Below are 21,318 nucleotides of genomic sequence, written 5' to 3' on the forward strand. Positions count from 1 at the left end.
ACGGCTGCTAAAATACCGGTCAACTTCGATCATTTCTCCAATTTTATCGATATTTCCAACGACCGGCCTAATAAATTTATTTTACCCCAACATAATATCGACTATGGAACTTTAAATGTTTATTATGGTATTATAGAAAAAATGAATTTTATTAAAAATTAGCAAAAAAGATCCTCTCTTCGAACCACATTTGAGATAGTTACCTGTTTTTAAAAAAGAAAAATAATAAAAGTCGGCTATTGTTCAGCATAGGATTTTAATTCATTTGTCCATTCATATATCTAGGTTCATTCCCGCATTAATCAGAACTTGGATACTATTATAATTTACTTTCTAGTCCCTAGGAAATCACCTATAAATTGTGATACGAAGCATGTTTAAACAATATTTTAGAGTTATTTTATTAACTTATAAGTGTTTATTATAAAAAATAAAATATTGTCCCCTTTGAAGTATTAGTATTATTAATTTCAAAAACCACCATGGCGTATGCGTGATATCAACGAAATTGAATGGTTTTGTATTATGTATACGACACATCTGTATTTATATTTAATTTATGTAAAACTATAAACTGCACAATAGTTAAAAAATAGTAATGACATTAAATAAAAAATAATAAACACACAATTAAATAAATAAAATATAAATAAATAAATAATATCTCAATAATATTTTTACAACTAAAAAAATTAAAACATTTTAAAAATAAAAATATATATTTGAAAAAGTATAATAACTTAAGTGGACCCCCCCCCCCCCCTCTCGGTTTCAAAAAATTTAATTTTGTATTTTGATTTAATTTGATTCTACACTAGTTCAATAATGCCCCTATGAAATGTCATGTGAAAATCTTGTGCTAGCATCAAGTGACGACAATAAGGCTTCTCATTTTTCTCCAAATAGCGTTTTTGCGAATGGCGGACACGATAACTCAAAAAATAATCCGATCGATTCCAAATTTTGGGACGTTTCTTGGGACGTATGAACTAGGATCGGTCAATATCTTCCTTATTTTTTAAACTAGGTTTGTGGTAAAAAAATAGCTGATTTTTTCAAAGGTCCGCCATTTTGTTGATTTTTGAGCGAAGCCAATAATCCTAGTTCATACGAGAGCCAGACTTGTACCCTTTCTAACACCGTTGGATTCCCTTAATGAAAAATAATCAATTAAAAAAATAAATTTTAATGAATAAATATGTTCCCGGATTGAACATTTAAATCATAAGATTCAAATGTACTTATTTTACAAAGTCTGGTTCATTGGTTCATTTGACCCGCTAAATATTGACCGATCATTATAAAAACCAGACCAGAGCCCCTTCCCCGTATACAAATTTTAATGTTCGACTTATAATTATGGCCTCTAGACAGACTAGAAACCCTGACAAAAATAAAAAAATCTACCCATTTCACCCCCCTATATATCACCTTGACCACAATTGAAACTTCTTGAAAAATTCCGTAGCGATCAGCGCCATATTTCCGCCCTCCAAGTGTGGTGATGGGTTACTAAATAATATAAGAATACGTAGACGACTGTAAATATTTACGTATAACTCCCATATCCGAGTAGTTACATCACTATCAATTTAAAGGTCAACAACTCCTCTTGTATATACTATCAACTTATCCGTTCTATGTCTTTCAGGAGTAAATATATACGCCATAGAATGCAAATATTGTAATTTTCACGCTAAAGTCTGGGTCCATTTGATCCGCTAAATATTGACCGATTATTATAAAGATAACCATATTTAATATTTGGCCAGATCCCATTTCCCATGAATAATTTCCAGAAAAACCGATAAAAATAAAGTTTTTGGTTCATTTTATCCCCTAAATATTAACGGATTATTATCAAAGGATCATAGGGGTTTTCTATGACCAGAACCCGTCCTACATGCAAAAATTAGGGACGATTGGTCAATAACTGTAGCCAAAATGAGAACCCGAGCTCTATCATGATTTCAACTGACTGATAGACGGATAAATCGATACAGAATCTTATTCTGATCACGAATATGGATGAATTTTTAATTAAAAAAATACAAAATAATAATAACATAAAATTGATAAATTTAAAAATAAATTGAATTATAAAAAAATTAAAATTGTTATACTCGTATTAAAAAAAAATATTTGAAGTTAGTTAATTGCGATATAATAAAAAATCTTGAAAATAAAAAAAAATAAATTTAAAATGCAATAATTTAGAAATGAATTAGAATATTAACAAAATGATTATATCTTTACTAACAATTTTTGATGTAATAAAAAGTATTTTTTATTTACATATAAAGAAAGAATTAATGTTTTTAATTAAAATATTACAATCCCAATATATATGTATGAAATAATTACCTTTGTAATGTATGAATTTATTTTTTTTAATTGTAAAACGAATTTATTTTTTCTACTCCGTTTGTTTTTTTTTTTTCTACTTGCGCGTGTTTCTACAATATACCAATACATATACAATTTATTTACATACTTTCTTCAATTTAATTTTTGTTATCAAACAATTTTTTTAAATTTCCACTTTTTTCTCTCTTCCTTTTCTACTTTTTTCTCTTATTGCGCCTGTCCCTCTGAACTGTCTTTATGAATTAAATGAAACGAAACAAAAATCAAACGAAACACTATTTTGGAAACGTACACAAAAAATAACAACAACAAACACTTAAATAAAAAAATTCTAAATGCTATGATATGATGTGAATGTTACTGTTTTCCTCTAAAAAAATTACGAAATCGAAATAACAACAATCAAAAAATCAAATCATTCATCAACCACGGCCTTGTCACCGCTATTGTTGTTTTGTTTTTCTTTCTACTTGACTTTGAAATGTGCCCTAAAACACAAAACAAAAAATCTGAAACAACATCATAACATGTGCACGCTGTGATCGAACAAAAACCAAATCTGAAAAAAAAATCTACATTCAAAATTCGTATATTTGAAAACACACCCATGGCCCCTTGCACCTTTAAACACACTCACTCACACACCCACACCACAATAAAACCCCTCTCAGGTGGTATAAACAAACCTAAACAGCCCAAGTCCGTCATAGGTCTATTCCGTCGTGAAAGTTCCGGTTCCCGTGGTGGCGCTGGTGGCAGTATTATGACCGTCGATGGCACTGATGGCTCATCGGCTAGGGGTTCCGACCCGGCCTTGGCTGCCGCACTCAGCCAAATGGTTGTGCCTTCTTCACAAATACCCTACAATCCACGTTTGGACAAACGTTCGCAGTCGATATCATCCGGTTCGGGTTCGGCGGGCATTGGTGATTCGGGTCATGCGGGTCCCTTCCCCGTTACGGCCAGTCATCGTCGTAATGTACGACGTGGTTCAATGCTAGAATTAAGCGGGTAAGTTATGAATTTTTGTTAACAAAAAGTTGTCTACTTTTTTTCTGTTTCATTTCTTTTTCGATTATTATTTTTTATTTATAAATAATTTTGCCAGTTTTTTCATATATGAAAAAATATATATTTATGTTTTTTTATTTTTGTTTTTATATAAATATTTTTATATATTATTACTAATAATTACTTTATATGCATGGTTTGGTTTGTCAAGCATTAAACACTATTTTTCTTGTTTGAAAAAAATTCTATTTTTTACTTGGGCTTTAAAATAATTAAAAAAAAGATTTAATTAACCCCTATATAAACAAATTAACCCCTTGTAGCTTCTAATATTACCTTTCGATGTACAAATTCTCATACATACATCTGTAACATATTTTACTCATAATAATACTTGCTAACAATAACCCTCCCGAACACTAACAAATAACTTAGTTTAATTTTTGTTGTTTTATTTTCTTCTACTTGCTTTGGAGCTTTAATTTTGATTTTTTTTAATTTATTATATTACTAATATTATAAATAACCCCCTTTTTGAATAACTAACCAACAAGACTAAAAAATAACAATTACTAAAAATTAACGTAGCTTTTAAGCATTAACATTTATTTACCTATTCGAAATTTTCGTCGGAAGCAACGGATATTATTATTACCATTATTTTTAAGTTAATTAATTTAAGTCTGTATTTGTCCTACAAATTTTTGTGTATTTGTCTATTAAATACCAAAAAATGTCTTTTGTCTCATTAACATATATTTCACTCATCATACACTTGTCTTATGTTCCGAATTTTTGAGAATATTACCAATTTGATAGGGAAATAAATTTCATGGAGGGCTATAAGGAACCTTAGATTGAAAAAATCCTGAAAAATAGCAAAGAAATTATCCATACAATGTTTTAGGCCCTTAATGGCGTATAAGTTATATTAATAGTAGTACAAGATTGCGTATGATTTATCAATATTGATTTATTTAGTATACACAATCAATTAAAAAACAGTATTTAAATATTAGCGTTAGTTTTAGTTCATATACTTCTCAAGAAATCAATGTTTACAGATCTGATAGTCCCCTAAATATTCCCTAATATTATTCTTTCAGGAAAAATGAAATATGATTAAATCTTAATTAAAATATCATAATTTTCATATTACACCCTAAATCTTGTAGGAATAGAAAAAATTTCAAATGAAAAATAAGTGTGACGTATAAGTATTAAAAATAGGTAAATATGTATCAGTTTTATATATATTATTTTTCTCTGACATTTATTAAGTATACGCCAAAGATCACAGTTTCTCAAAAAAATATCTAAAATGGCTTGAGTGTAAGGAATTTTTAAAAAAAATAGACAAATTAAAATACAGAGACTCTGAGAGTGTTCGATATATTCTTAAAAAATATTAAAAATTCGTAAAATGATCTATTTCCGATCTGAATCATTATTGACAATATATTAAAAAATATTTGAAACATTTAAATATCCGTACAATAACAATAGAGATCTTTAGAAATGGTATTTAATAGTCTACTATAATTATTCTTAATTATATATTGATGTCGTAGTTTAAAGATATATTAAAATATATTGCAATAATGTTCATGCAGATTAGGAAAAGTCCTCAAAACGGTAAAAAAAATCGTTGTAAAAGTTTTAATATTGTTTTATGCTTTTGTGACGTATAAGTAATATTATTTGTCTTCCCATGTTGCGTATGGATTTTTCTCATAAATTTATTAAGTATACGCAAATTGATTTTAATATCAAAATCCAAGACTATTGCGGGGCTCAGTTTCTATTTTAAAAAAAGATAAGATGCTCAATTAACTAATGTTAGAGACTCTATAATAACATTATTTTACAAGTCAGATAGTCCTCTAAATATTCTTATGAAATAAATACCCGATTTTTGATCTGAGAGTTCTTTCAAAAACGCCAATAAACCTAATACCCATAGTACAAATATTCGTTGACTAAACATCCATACTTACATAGTAGCCATATATAACTCTGATAGTTCTCCATAAAACATACCTTAATTTATAATATCTAAAATGTGTCAAAAAATCTATGAAAACTCTTCATAAATCTGTTTAAAATGCATTGTCACGTATAAGTATTATAAATAGCCGTAACATGTTGCGTATTAGTTTCACATATAAGTTTTCTCTAAAATCAATTAAGTATACGCCAATAATTTTTTATTTCATATGTCAAGTTTGCAGTTTCTTTATATAAAAGACATTTATTGTTCTTAAAACTTATTCGAAATTTTAAAATGCTATATTTTAGCTTGGAAAGTTATTTGACATTTTCTTCAAACTATATTTGCAAAAATTATTTTATACCAAGAACATTAAAGCCTCCATAATTGTATATCGATTTTTGCATTTAGAATGCACTGAAAAAAGACATTATATATGTAGATATCGATAAAGCAAACTTAATTTCTGGTAGTCCTTTAAAAACTGGTACATAAAATTCCCTAATCTAGAACTGACAAAATTTTCCATATTCATTTTGGCCACTTATAAACGGATACAATTATTGTACGTTCATCGGGTAAACACTATTAGAGATTTCTCTGTAAAAAATAGAATCGGGAGAAACTCTGCCTGATTCTGAAAATATATACTAACCCGGAAAGGAAACTACCAGGGCAAAAACACACATATAATTTTTGACCACAAACTGGACCAGAACTTTTAAATAGATACATTTATGTCGACGATTCACAACCTACATGATGTATTGCTTTAAAAAAATGTAATATCCTGAACCTTGACTAGTCTTTTTATAGAATTTTTTTAAATTTTTTGACCTCACGCCTCTCCCTACATTAACTCGCATGCTTTCCCCTGCTTATTTGAGATCCCACTGCCTTCATTTCTATCGCCCTATTCACTTTCTTTAGATCGAGATGGTTTCTCAGCGGTCTACTTCAGATATATCTACGAGGTCGAAATAGGCAAAACAAAAATCAAATTATCCCTCATATACCCCTACCCTCATTCAGTTTCAATTTTTTTTGCAAGTCACCAGATCAAATAAATCTTAAAAAATTCTATTCAAGAACATGCAGATATTTTTTATGAAAACTATTTTTGTGACGTATAAGTATTGTAAAAAGTTGGACCATGTTACGTATTTTATTTTTCTCCGGAATGCATTAAGTATACGACAAAGATTGTTTAATGTCATGTTACAAAGTCTCTCAAGAAAATATTTAAAACGATATAATTTTAAGCAATAATAAGGTGCCTAATTAAAGTTCGGAGATTCTTTACGCGAATTTTGCATTTCATTAAATCTGTTGATATCGATAAAACAACATTAATTTCAATCTGGCAGGCCTATAAAAACTGGTACATAAAATTCTCGAAACTAGAACTGACAAAATTTCCCATATTCACTTTGAAAACTTATAAGCGGATACATGTACGTCCATCAGACAAATGCCATTAGAGATTTTTCTGTAAAAAATTGAATGGGGTGAAGTTCTGTCTGATTCTGACACTATATACTAACCCGGAAAGGAACCTACCAGGGGCAAAAAACACCCATATAAGCTGACACAAAATGAACCTGAACTTCTACTTCTAAATAGATAAATTTAAAAATGTCATAAACTGAATCTTGGCCCTAATCCTACATCCCTACAATGATCCTAACTCCAAACTTCATTGTTCCAGCTCTATCGCTTTACCCAAATCCAAATTGTACCAATTATAGTACGATTTAGTACTTTTTGTACACATAAGTAAAAATTTCCAAAACTATGTACATATCCCAATCCTACACTCCGACGGTAATGTTGATTTCAATTTTCAGGATCCCAGCTCGATTTGTACCTCCAAATCAAATTTGTACCAAATATAGTACCATATAGTACTTTTCGTACACATGAGTACACGCTTTCCAAACTCTCCTCATATCGACCCTACTTCTCAACGTTATTTTACATTCCAAATTTCAAGTTTTTAGCTCAATTCATTCGCATGCTACGAAATTTTACCAAATTTAGTACATTTTCGTACTTTTCGGATAGTTATAGTTCGAATTTCCAAAAACACTTTAGTACATCTATCCTACAGTCAATCAACGACCACCAACCCAAATTTCAGAGTTCTAGCTCCACCGGTTTGCCAAATACAAATGGTATCACATTTAGTACTTTTCGTACCATTCTAGTACGAATTTCCAAAAACCCAGCCTTATCTGTCACCTTTGGACCAAGAGTGACCATCACCCAAAATTTCAAGATTCTAGCTTCAGCCGTTTCGTCTGGGCGTTGATGAATCGTTAAATCAGTCAGTCAGTCAATCACTTTACTCTTTTATTAGTATAGATTTTGTCGTTATAATATTTTGAATCGTAATATTTGATAGTGTATCGATCCACTGAAATGGAACAAGGCATTCCTCAATCGCTATTTATTAATAGACCGCTGAAAATCTCATGAGAAAGTTTCACGAAATCCATAGTACATTTCTTGACCGATCGAAGAAACATGTTGTATTCAAAATTATATAAATAGTTTTCTCCTCTACCAAATTTTGCAAACAAGTTGAACATTTCATAACCCCAAAAAAGGATACAATTTTTGACCATAGAAATTATTATTTTATGAATTTTAATATATCCTTTTTATTTGCTTATCAAAAAGATAAGATCATATAAAGCACTTTTGTATCTTCCGTATACCGAAACTCCTCTTTGAATCTGCTATTAAATAATATCTTGCATACCTTGAACATCTTATACATTTTAGATGTCCTATGAGTCCGTAAAACTATATATCATATTTTCAAAAGAATACGTGGGCTTTTTATATATAATATCTTCCGTAAATGTCTGAAGAAAAACTGATCCGTTTATAATTTTGAATAAAGATTATATCTCCATAGTGAATAAAATTCGAGTTTATGGGTCCAAAGTATTTTCATCGTTGTGAATATGTTTAAAACTTCGCATGTTTTACAGATATTATATTAATGTTAAATTTTTTTCTCACTGTGAATTAGACAGAAATTTATCTCAATATTCTCCTATAACTCTCCATGAATTTTTATATTTATATAATCGGTATTATATTGGTAATATTCTCTTAATTACTAATTGTGAACTTGTGTTTAACAAAGCACACATTCGTACACAAAAAAATATCCATATATAACTTGTGTTCCGTCCATATAGCAATTATAAATGCACTTACACATTCCAAAAAACTACATACAAACGAAACATCACCAAAATTCATCCTACGTATAAGTAATTTTAATAGGAAACTAACCAGTGTGGCGTATACGCATTTTGCTTGTGCTCATATTAAGAATACGCCACACAAGAGCTTATGTAAGCAAATATTTCAAAATACATACAAAATATTTCAACGTACAAAGAAAAAATAATAATTATTTGAGGGCTTTCGTAATAATACATCATAATATATAAACACACACCGAAATATATAGTACACTGAGAAAAAATATTTTGCTGAATTTTCCTCCTTTTATGGTTTGTTTTATTCTTAATTTTTTATATATCTTTTTCTACGCTCCTTTTTCAATACACACTTCCTTCTACTATTGTAACAGAAAAATACTGCAACACAGATATTTTAGAATGATTTTTTTTTCAAATATTTTTTCCTTAACTTTTTCTTTAATATTTATTTATATATTTTTTATAAAATATATATTTTTCTATTTTAATTTTTTTTACTTCAAAATAAACTCCAACCTCTCCTCCTACTAATGAATATTGTTGTTGTGTTGTTGTTAATCAATTAATTTACTTTCTCTGTATTTTTCTTTTTATTCTTCATGTGTTATTTTCTGTGCCCACCAAAAAAAATAAAACTAATTTATTTTTATGGATTTTTTATTAAAAAAATTACAATAATATTTAAAAAATATGTGGTGTCTCAACGATGTAATGTGTGTGCGTGCCTCTGCCCTCCTCCCCTTTTTGCTGAATCAACACAACTTATTTTGTCTGACTTCCAATTCTTCTACTTCTTCTGACACCTCAATTCCCCCTTGTATGCATTTTGCGTATGCCTGCATATGTGTGTGTGCGTGTGTTTTGTTTTTAAATGCCCTCCAGCCTTTTAGTTACCGGCCGTCGACCCAGTAAAATAATCCACATTAGTCCTTTGCTCTTAGGAAAATTTGAGAAATCTTCTAAAGATTCATCGCCCACTACGACAACAACAACGATTACCACACCAACAAATATTATTGATAATCATGATTATGATTACAACAACACAATTCCCATGCTAGTGATGACAACATCGACAACAGCAACTACAACAACCACGACAGCAACAACATCGACAACAGATAATTCGTCAAATTCATCGACGGCAACAACAGCCACACCAACTACACGTAGTCCACCCTATATGCTGTGCAGTCCGGTCAAAGAAGTTTGAAAGGACCGGCAGTCTTCTTCCCTTTTTCAGGAATAAAAAATTATCAGAAACTCAAACACAAACACACACACTTATACAACCACATAGAACTAGGATCTCTTATAAATACATTTACAAAAAATCTCGAGAGAGAGAGTGGAAGAGAGTTAGCTTGTTGAGAGCGAATAAATAATTTTGAATGAAAAAAAATATTTTTCGATAAAATTTTGAAATAATTTTTTACTAAATTTTTTTTATATATAAAACCCGACAAAAGGTAATGAAGCAATTTTTTTGATATTTTTCCGATAAGAGAATGAACCGTTAGTACCTATATATATAAATTTCAAATAAACCAACACCACCACCACTACAAATATTACTACTACTAAAACAACCTCATAACCTCAATCAGGATGTAACTGAAATTGTGAACATATTTTCATACATACATATATTTACATTTATAGCTTATATAGCGAAAATTGTTATATAGAAAAAAACTATTATACATATATACAAACAGACATACATATAATTATAAAGTAAAGCTCTAGGGATATTTGGAAAAAAATCATTTTTTTAACGGGAAACAATTAGTCCTCATTTCAGGAAGATTTTTTCTTCAAAAATAATAATCCTTAATTCAGCAGGATTTTTTTTTTCTATAGAAATAATAATTCCCTGTTCATTACGAGTTTATTTATATAGAAAAAAATAATCCTTAAAATAAAAAATCTGAATTCAGGAGATTTTTTTCGTATAGAAAGAAATGTAATCCTCAGTTGAAGAGATTTTTTTATTTGGGGAAAAAATTTCCTGAATTCTGAAGAATATTTCTTTATAGACAAAATATATCCAGTAATAACTATTTTTTTTTCTAGAGGTGTTTAAGATGATTTTTCCTATTAAAAAAATATATATCTGCTTAGGAAAAATTAATTCTCAGTTCAGTAGGATTTTTTCTGTAGAAAAAAAATTCTTTTTTTCTATAGACAAAAATTATCCTCTGTTCAGGAGGATTTTTCTAGAGGTTGTTTCCTATAGAAAAAAATAATCCTTAGTTCTGAAGGATTTGTTAGTATAAAAAAATGCATCCTCTGTTCTGGAGGATTTTTTGTATAGAAAAAAATGTGTCCTATGTTCTAGAAGATTTTATTCTATAGAAAAAAATATCATCTGCTCTAGAGGATTTTTTTTTTGAAAACCAATATCCACCACCTAATGGAGTATCCGATTACATTCAAATATTTTGACCACACCTAAATCCTCTGCGAAGATGTGACCCATAGGTCCACTATTTGTAGTACCTCCCCCACGACAGGTCTACATTTTCAGAAATGTATAAATTCAATTTGAAGCTAATAGATTTTTCTATTTGATCCAAATTGTGTCCATCGTAATATAACTGGTACCTCCGCTACATAGGTTTAACAATTTAAAAATAAATCCAATATGGAGCGAATGAAGTGTCTGATTTCAACCAAAATTTTGTACGTCGTCATAAAACAAGTTTGAAGGTGGGACCTATAGGTTTTACATCCCAACATTTTAACCAATCCTTCATAATTTTCGAATATAGGACCCATGGATCCACTTCATCAGGCACCTCCCACACAAAGTATCAAAATTCGGAAAATTTTGTAGGACTCATAAGAAGCGAGCGATTAATCTAATTTCAACCAAACTTTGTATGTCGTATCGAATTGGGTATCGAATAATTTGAGTTGAGTTTTCTGGAAATCGGTTTAGAATTAGATATAGCTCATATATTCATCATGACATTTTGTACAGCGAACTAAGTCTAGAATGTATGTGTGTTAAATTTGCTGGAAATCGTTTCAGATTTAGATATAGCTCCCACATATATTTTAGGCCGATTTCATCGAAATGGTGCACCAAAGCGCCAAAGTTTGTCAGACTGAATGTTGTCTTGAATGTTGTCTGGAAAGTATTATTGAAATCGTTCAGATTTAGAGATAATTCCAAGTCTTAAGTTTCATTGATATCGGTTAAGATTTAGATACAGCTCCCATATATAGTTTCGCCCGATTTTATCAAAATAATAGTGCACCGAATACGCTAAGAATGTCCGATTGTGACGAAATTTTATACAGCGTGCCGAAGTGGGTCTAAAATGTTGTCTTTGAAGTATTATTGAAATCGGTTCAACTGAGGATTATTTTTTCTATAGAAAAAAAATCCTGTCTATAGAAAAAAATCCTCCTGAACTAAGGAATATTTTCCAAAAGTCTTTCAAAAATGCGATTTTTTTTAATAAAAAAAATTCTTCCACGGAGAAACATTTTTTCCCCAAAGAAAAAATCCGCCAGAACTGAGGAATACCTTTTTCTATAAAAAAATCCTGTAGTAAGAATTATATATTTTTTCTTTTGTAGAAAACATCCTCTTGAGCTGTGGATAAATTTTTTATGATGATTAATATTCTTCTATAAAAAATAAAAACTCTCCTTGACTTTATTATATTTTTTCTCTATAGAAAAAAATCCTCCTCGAAGTGGATTAATTTTTTTCTATATAGAAAATCCTACAGAGCTGTGTATTTTTTTATAGAAAAAACATCCTTACTCTGATGATTAATTTTTTTCTAAAAAAAAACCTTCGGATTTGAGGGTTAATATTTTTCTATTGGAAAAAATCCTTCTCGACTTTATATTATTATTTTTTCTATATCTGATATGTCATGTGACACATGTCATATGAAATGCCACATGTCATATGACATATCACATATGTCATATGACATATGAAATGCCACATATGTCATATGACATATGTCACATATGTCATATGGCATGTGACATATGTGGATTAATTTTTTTTTTCTATAAAAAAAATATCCTAAACTGAGGATTAATTTATTTTTATATAAAACAAATTCTTTCTAAACTGAAAAAATCCTCCTAGGAATTTTATTTATTTTTTTATATGAAAAATTCTCTTAAATTGTGGATTATTTGTTTCTATAGAAAAAAATCTTCTGAAGTAACGATTATTTTTTTCTTTGAAAACCAAAAAAGTAAAAAATCCTGCTAAAGAGATAAGTAACCTCATTGCTCCCCCTTCACCCTTTTTAACCCATTGCCTGCCTCTACATATTGTGTGAGATATACAGTGGTGGCCACAGAATTAAAACATTTACTGTGGTAAACATTTTTTGATCAGCCCTCGATTCGTTTGAAGTATTTTTGAAAATTTTTTAATTCAGAACACTTCGATATACTGCACTTAAGAGATTTAGTGTGGAAATGGAAAATTATTTCATGCAATTTTTCCATAAATAACGGTTTTTATGAAAATACATCGACTTTGAAGTGGCCATATAATTAAAACATTGTGTAATTTTTTACTTTACTGCATTTTTTTTTTAATATTTTTTAAAAAAGCTCTTTAATTTAGTTAAATTATGTAAACTAAGCACCGATAAAATCATTTACTGATAAAAATTTTTGAAAAAAATCTGTAAAATCTATCAAAATTGCCAACAATTTGTACAGTACACCTAACATTCAGAAAATCACCTTTATTATAGAAAATAAAGGTCCGAATGCACCAGAAATTGCTAGAATTAGTAAAAAACAATAAATAATTCTCAAAATAAATAAATATTTGAAATAAAAACTCAAAAAATGGGAATTAACCTAAAGGAACGATTCAATTTCAATAGCCTTTACTGAAGAAGGCCGGAATATTTTTGCAGTATGTGAGAAAATATCGATTGATATTGGTATTTATTATATCAAATCGATTGTTCGAGTAGTACAGAATATATTTAATCAAAAAATTTATCAGTCACAACAGAACGAACAGAGATCAACACCTATGTTGACGAGAAAACGTTTCTGGTACACAGCAGCATGTTTGATGGTTAACTCTTGACCCTTCAAATCTATTGAACATGACAATATTTTTCCAAAATAATATTTTTTGGAGAGAATAATGCCCATTTAATCTATTTTAGCCTAAAAGAAAGAAAAATTTTACAATTTGACAAATATTTAAAGTCTTGTGTTGAGCATCAAAAATGCTGCTGTGTGGCGGAATCTTTTACTCGTCAACATAGGCATTGATCTCTGTTCTTTCTGTTGTGACTGGTATATTTTTTGATAAAATATATTCTGTACTACTCGAACAATCGATTTGATGTAATAAATGCCAATATCAATCGATATTTCCTCACATACTGCAAAAATATTCCGGCCTTCTTCAGTAAAGGCTATTGAAATTGAATCGTTCCTTTAGGTTAATTCCCATTTTTTGAGTTTTTATTTCAAATATTTATTTATTTTGAGAATTATTTATTGTTTTTTACTAATTCTAGCAATTTCTGGTGCATTCGGACCTTTATTTTCTATAATAAAGGTGATTTTCTGAATGTTAGGTGTACTGTACAAATTGTTGGCAATTTTGATAGATTTTACAGATTTTTTTCAAAAATTTTTATCAGTAAATGATTTTATCGGTGCTTAGTTTACATAATTTAACTAAATTAAAGAGCTTTTTTAAAAAATATTAAAAAAAAATGCAGTAAAGTAAAAAATTACACAATGTTTTAATTATATGGCCACTTCAAAGTCGATGTATTTTCATAAAAACCGTTATTTATGGAAAAATTGCATGAAATAATTTTCCATTTCCACACTAAATCTCTTAAGTGCAGTATATCGAAGTGTTCTGAATTAAAAAATTTTCAAAAATACTTCAAACGAATCGAGGGCTGATCAAAAAATGTTTACCACAGTAAATGTTTTAATTCTGTGGCCACCACTGTATATACATACACATCTTCATAATTACATATAAACAAATATATAAATGTGTGTATAAACGTCACTACTCAATGTTATGTGTCCTTATATACAAAAACAACCATACATACATACCTAGTAGTATATAAATAATTACAAAAAATTGCTGTGTTGATCTCACCAAACATCAAATGTCAAAGAAATTTGTCAAACATACATATAGGCTTAACAACAAAAAATAATCATATAAATAAAAAACCAACAACAATAAACTAAAAAATCTAACCCAAAAATCAAAATTTTCTGTGTCTTCAATTGATTTCTCAAAATTGAATTGATTGTATCCTCCACCCAACACCACCACCAAAAAATTAATTCACAGAGAGGAAGATAATAACGATGACGCTTCGTATGATGGTGATAATGACGAAGGTGATGATGGCGATGATGATGACGGCATTGAGGCAGTCATTGTCGTTGGAGATAATAGTGGTGGCAATAGTTCAGCATCTACGATAGTTGTAGCGCCACCAATAACAACAGCAACACCCCCACCACCACCAGAATCAATAGAAAATTCCACCACCACCGCACAATCATCTCGAGCACAAACATTAGAATCAGATTCCAAATCACCACTACCACCAACTACCAATAATAATAATAATAGTCAGTAAAAAAATACTACCACCACAACTACTAAGCACAAAACAGCACCAATACCACCCAACCACCACAATTACACCAACTACTACTATTACTCTATTTGTCTTATTCTATAATACAATAACAATATATAATTAAAACTAAACTAATCTTAACTCTCTCTATATATAAAAACTATTTAATTTATTTATTACAAACAAACATACAACCGCACACAAAAGTCAATACGAATTTTTTGGAACTGAACATTTTTGAATTTTTTTAAATGACAATTTTTCGGGGAACAGGATAAAATTTTACTTTATGATAAATCTTAAACTTAAACCCTTAAAATATATAATTTTTTTTTTGTTTTAAATATCAGTTATAATTATTTTATACATTTTACTAAATATATATTAAAAATTTTATTTTATTTTATTAAAATTTTTTAAAAATTTGAAAAATAAAAATACATATTTATAAATAAAAAATATTTTTTTAAATTAATTATACAATCATGAAGTTGAAAAGCAATACATATTTTATATATTTATAAAATACATATTATAGTTTTTATAAATATTTTTAAAATTAATGTTTATTATATTTTTGTTAATTTTAATTTTTTTATTATTTTCGCATAAAAAATATTCTTCCATTTTTAAATGAATGAAAAAATATATTTTCTTCAAATTATGTATATTTACATTTTCAAAACAGAAATAATAAATACAAAAAAATATTTTTGAATATTTACTATTTTTTTCTAAACAATTAATTAAATTAATTAAAAAATAATAATATTATTTTTTATTCGTGTTTAATTATTTTAAATTTAATTAATATTAAAACAAATATTTTATTTAATAAAAACATGGTAATAGCTTTTTTAATAAATTATTTTTTTTAATGTAGAAAAATTTGATAATTATATTTCCATATAAAACTACCTAGTTTAATTTTTAATTTAAAATATTTCTTTTTTAACATTTTTAATTAAATTTTATAATTTTAAATACTTAATTTTTTATTTTTAAATTAAACATTTATTTAATTAGTATTTTATTAAGAAAATATTCATTAAATTTCTTAATCCAAAATTAATTTTTATACTTTTGAAATATTAATTAATTTTATAATTCAAAAATAGTAAAACAAATTCCAAGATTGCAATTTTAATTTTAAAAATACTAATTAATTATTTTTAATTAAATATTTATATTCTTAATATATGTTTTTAAATAAAAATATATTTTTTTAATTAATTCTTTTGAATGAGCATATTCTAAAATAAAAATAAAAATATTCAATTAAAAAAATTTATTTTTTATAATCAAAATTTATTAATATATTTTTAATTATGAACAAATTATTTAATATACAATTAATTTGTTTGGTTAAAAAATTTAAAATATATATATATATATATATATATATATTTAAAATATATAATTTTTCGTAAATATATTTTAGATTGTACTTTATTATTTTTATAAAAAAACAAGAGTTCAGATTTTAATATAAAAAAATATTTTTGTTTTTCAATTAAAAATTTAAATTAAAAAAAAATATTTTTTTGTTATTATCAGAAATTACGTCAGATTTTTTTTTTTTTATTTTGAGGCTTATGTTATGATTTAATTTGAAATTAAAAAATATATATTTAGAGCACAATGATTAGAAATCATATTCTTAAACCAAAATCTGTCCATAGGACCAAACATTTTATATAATAATAAATAATAAAATAAATATATTTAAATTCAGTTCCAAATCTTTGTAAACTTGTGTGTGCTATTGTTTGTATGTTTTTTTTAACACAGCTCTATTACTTAACTATTTTTTAAATCTATATATATAGTTAATTTGTAATTTTAAATTTACATTTTATTTTAAACATTGTACTAAACGTATGTTTTGTTTATTTTTTATAATTAATATTTGTTAGTTTTTTTATTAATCTTAACCAACTAATTTCTGTAATATAGTTTTTTGTGTTTTTTTTCTTTTTTTTAATTTTGAATGTTTAACAACTAGCACCACTGTTTGTAAAATTGCACTTTTTCTGTTTTGTATGTAGTTTTTTTTTATTTTTTAATTAATTAAATGTGATCATTTTTGTATTTATGTGTTTGCACGAATTTTTATAAACTAAAAAAAAATAGTAACAATAAAAATAAAATCAAGAAACAAATAATAAAATATTTATAAACAATTGGTATGAGAATTAAAATTTTAATTATTTTTTCCAATCTTACAATGGTTGAAAAAATCTATGTGGGAAAATAATAAAAATGTAAATTTTTATTGACATCGGAGATTGCAAAATATTTAAACATTGCTTTTATTTCATTTTGAATCAAACAAATGTACATATGTACTAGTTAATGACTAATTTATATGATTGCCAAGAATCCACCTTATATCGCAATCGGTTAAAATTCACATATGTATATTTTCGACCGATGTCATGTGCACAAAATTACGCGAAATTTGTCACATAGTTCAAAATTAAGTCTGGAATGCGATGTGGTAGGTTTTATTCAAATCGATTCATATTGTGAAGATGTAGGTCCCATATATATTTCCCATATAATAGGCTAATTACGTTCCGTTTGTCCGATTGAGGCGATATTTTACATAGATGAGTCTAATCTAAATCGATTCAGATTTACGTATGGCTTCCATTTACATATTCGACTATTTTTTATAATTGGTGCACCAAAAACTCTATGTGTTTTCGATTGGCACATATTTGAGTCAAATTTGTCAACTCCGCAAATCTAGTGTGAAAGATTTTATTTTAGTTCTTATGAAGAAAAACTTTGTTATTTTTTGTAAAGTTCCAATGAGCTCTTCTGTCTACGATGTCTCTTGTAAAATTAACATTTGACGTGGTCCCTGTGACATCCCTCCTCACGGGTGCACTCCGATTGTACCCACTTTAAAATTACTTTTAGTTAAAATATCATTGGGAGATTAATTTTCCCAAAAAAAGACTGAGCGGAGCAGTATAGTCACACGGGCCGACCATATGATATCCTACACAACTACCACTGAACTAGAATAAATCATTTTAAAAAAGTCATTCTAGTATTAATGAGCTCTCTACAGTGATTAAAAATGTTTGTTTTGGTCCATCTTATACGGATCATTAACGAAAAGTATACGCTTCGTCTTTGACCATAAACGGGAATACAAAACATTACCCGAATTGGTAAACCCCTGTAAATATTTACGTAAAACTTCCACATCCGAGTGCATACGTCAGCATAATTGGAGTCAATTTAAAGGTCAACCACTCCTCTAGAGTGAACTATAAACATATCGGATCTGTGCCTCCTCAGTAGTAAATATATACGCCATAGAATTCAAAGTTTTTTTTAATTTTTCACATAAAAGTCTGGGTTTATTTGTCCAGCTAAATATTGACCGATGTTTATAAAATCATTTATGTGTATTCTTTTTCACTATACCCTTCCTCGTAAAAAATTTCGTGGTGTTTAGGTCACAAAAAAACAGACCAAAATAAAATTTTTGGTCAATTTGTTCCCTTTAAATATAAACCGATCAATTCATTGGTCAGATGTCGTCCTACGTGCAAGATTTCGCAACAATTGGCCCATAACTGTGACCAGTACTGTGTTTACAAATTATAACGGACAGATGGACTCACATAGCTAGATCGACTTAGCTAATCGATATATGACAATCGTTATACTAAAATGTGTATCAAGGACCAATATTTGGCGGCATTAAAAAATTTGTGGGTCCACACAAAGCTATAACATCCTTATAACATAGTTGTGTAGGGTATAAAATTGGTAAAACTTGATATTTATTTTCCATTCCATTTCATCCAACGAAGGATTGTTTTATGATCTTGTTCTGATCATCCTTCGATGGAGATATTTTAAATTTTTAATTATAAACAGCCTTCGGTACCACGAATGTTAGAATGATGTGGAAAATCATTTTTTGTTTGCAACCATCCATTGGAATGGTATTGAATTCATCCCTGTTTACAAACCTCTAAAACGTATTTGGATTGTCGCGTACAGGATATGTTATCTTCTGGGCAATATCCGCATGTCTGTCTACTGACATTCCGATAAAGCTCTCAATATTAAAGTCATAATTTAGAAATCGTTTTTAGACATTGAAATATGATATAAACGTCCATGTTTTGGATAGGTCTCATATAACAGTGCCACCGATTTTCATTATTCGGAGTAAATTAGCCTTACAAAAATCCTTAAAATATGTAGCTCCACGTAGTGATAATTCCACATTTAACTAAACCGATAAATTTTCGACATTTCCATATAGAACACATTCTCCAAAATAGAACACATTCTCCAAAAATATTTCTATACAAATTCTCGGTTTGGAATATTTCCCATATTACCGTATATTCTGATTTTAGCAAATTTTAAAGCCCCAATGCTATGCTGGCATATTATTCATTATCAGGGTTTGTCCTTTTAGGATGCAACTTTTCACATACTATTTATCTCCCATTGTCCAGTCAAAGTGAATGTAATTTAGCGTATTGTGTTTTCAATGGAATATACTTTCCAATATATGCACACATTCTAACAAATACCCCATATAATTTGTAAAGGAGGAGTGAACAACTATTTATTAGTGGGGAATGTATGGCATTTTCCGCCGAGGGATAAGGCCGGGAAGACTATAAATTCGGATCTCACCACTGATCCTCATCAGTTCCCTTAGTTTTTTGTTGGCATATTCTACCCAGAAGCTATTTGTTGCTACTTTACAACATTTCTATTTCTATTTTGCAAAAAAAGAAAAAAAAACCAGTAAGGAAGGTAGTAAAGTCGGACTGGGCCGACTATATGATACCCTTCACCACTTTTGGTATATTCAGCATATGTATCCTAAAGTCGAAATTATATATGGAAGCTATGCTATATCTATATCTGAACCGATTTCAAGGAAACTTATCAGAGATTAATTTATATTAACTTCAGTACGTTGTGTCAATCGGCCTAGCTATGGATCGTTAGTGCACCATTTACTTAAAATCGGACGGAAATATATATGGAAGTGTATGTAAATCTGAACCGATTTTCACGAAACTTTGCACACATCATTCTAGATTTAAATCTGTACTCTATCCCAAATCGAAAGAAATATGGGGACTTTGGTGCACTATTTAGATAAAATCGGACGGAAAATATATATGGGAGCTATATCTTGATCTGAACCGATTTCCACGAAACTTTGCACACGTCTTTCTAGACTTAATTCAGTACGCTATGCTAAAATTCGTGCAAATCGAAAGATTTTCAGGGACTTTGATTCACTATTTACCTAAAATCGGGCGAAACTATATATGGGAGCTATATCTAAATCTGAACCGATTTTTACGAAACTTAGCACACATCATTCTAGACTTATTTCAGTACGCTATGCCTAAATTCGTGCAAATCGAAAGATTCTCAGGGACTTTAGTGCACCATTTACCAAAAATCGGGCGAAACTATATATGGGAGCTATATCTAAATATGAACCGATTTTCACGAAATTTAGCACACATCATTTTAGACTTAATTCAGTACGCTATGTAAAAATTCGTGCAAATCGAATGATTTTCAGGGACTAAAATCCGTAAATCGGACAAAAATATATATGGGAGCTATATCTAAATCTGAACCGATTTTTCCTAATTTCAATAGGGTTCGTCCTTGGGCCAAATAAGTGACTTGTGCCAAATTTCATCCAAATCGGATCATAAATGCGACCTGTACTTTGTTTACAATTTAACATCTACAGACGGACGGACGAACGGACATGCATAAATCGACTCAGAAAGTGATTCTATGCATATTCTCAAAAGGAACCATGTGTATATCTCGTTTCCTGTACCAAAGTGTGGTGAAGGGTATAAAAATGTGGTCACTTTAGGTTTGGTTGATTTGACCCTCGCAATATTGACCGATCATCAACTAAACAGCCGTTCTAAGTATTTGGTTAGATCCCCCAAAATATGTGATGTTCCACGTATAATAATAGCCTCTATTTTGCTCAAATCGGACATTCCGAAGCATGTTAAATAAAGTCCTATAGTTC

The 21,318-nt window shown here is 28.7% G+C and overlaps 1 protein-coding gene across 1 annotated transcript in view; it reads left to right on the forward strand.

Annotated features, from left to right (window-relative positions):
- LOC133335919 (uncharacterized) overlaps nt 1–21,318 on the forward strand; it is a gene marked incomplete at its 5' end in the record, with an annotated part of 47,200 nt that overhangs the window by 12,420 nt on the left and 13,462 nt on the right. Inside the window, one exon of the mRNA XM_061544212.1 lies at nt 3,039–3,378. Coding sequence (XP_061400196.1) covers nt 3,039–3,378 — 340 coding nt within the window. The remainder of the gene's footprint in view (nt 1–3,038; nt 3,379–21,318) is intronic.

Source organism: Musca vetustissima, unplaced genomic scaffold (genome assembly GCF_032173495.1).
Source record: "Musca vetustissima isolate MV318-11 ecotype Yass unplaced genomic scaffold, APGP_CSIRO_Mvet_v1 utg137930, whole genome shotgun sequence".
In the NCBI taxonomy this organism is placed as follows: domain Eukaryota; kingdom Metazoa; phylum Arthropoda; class Insecta; order Diptera; family Muscidae; genus Musca; species Musca vetustissima.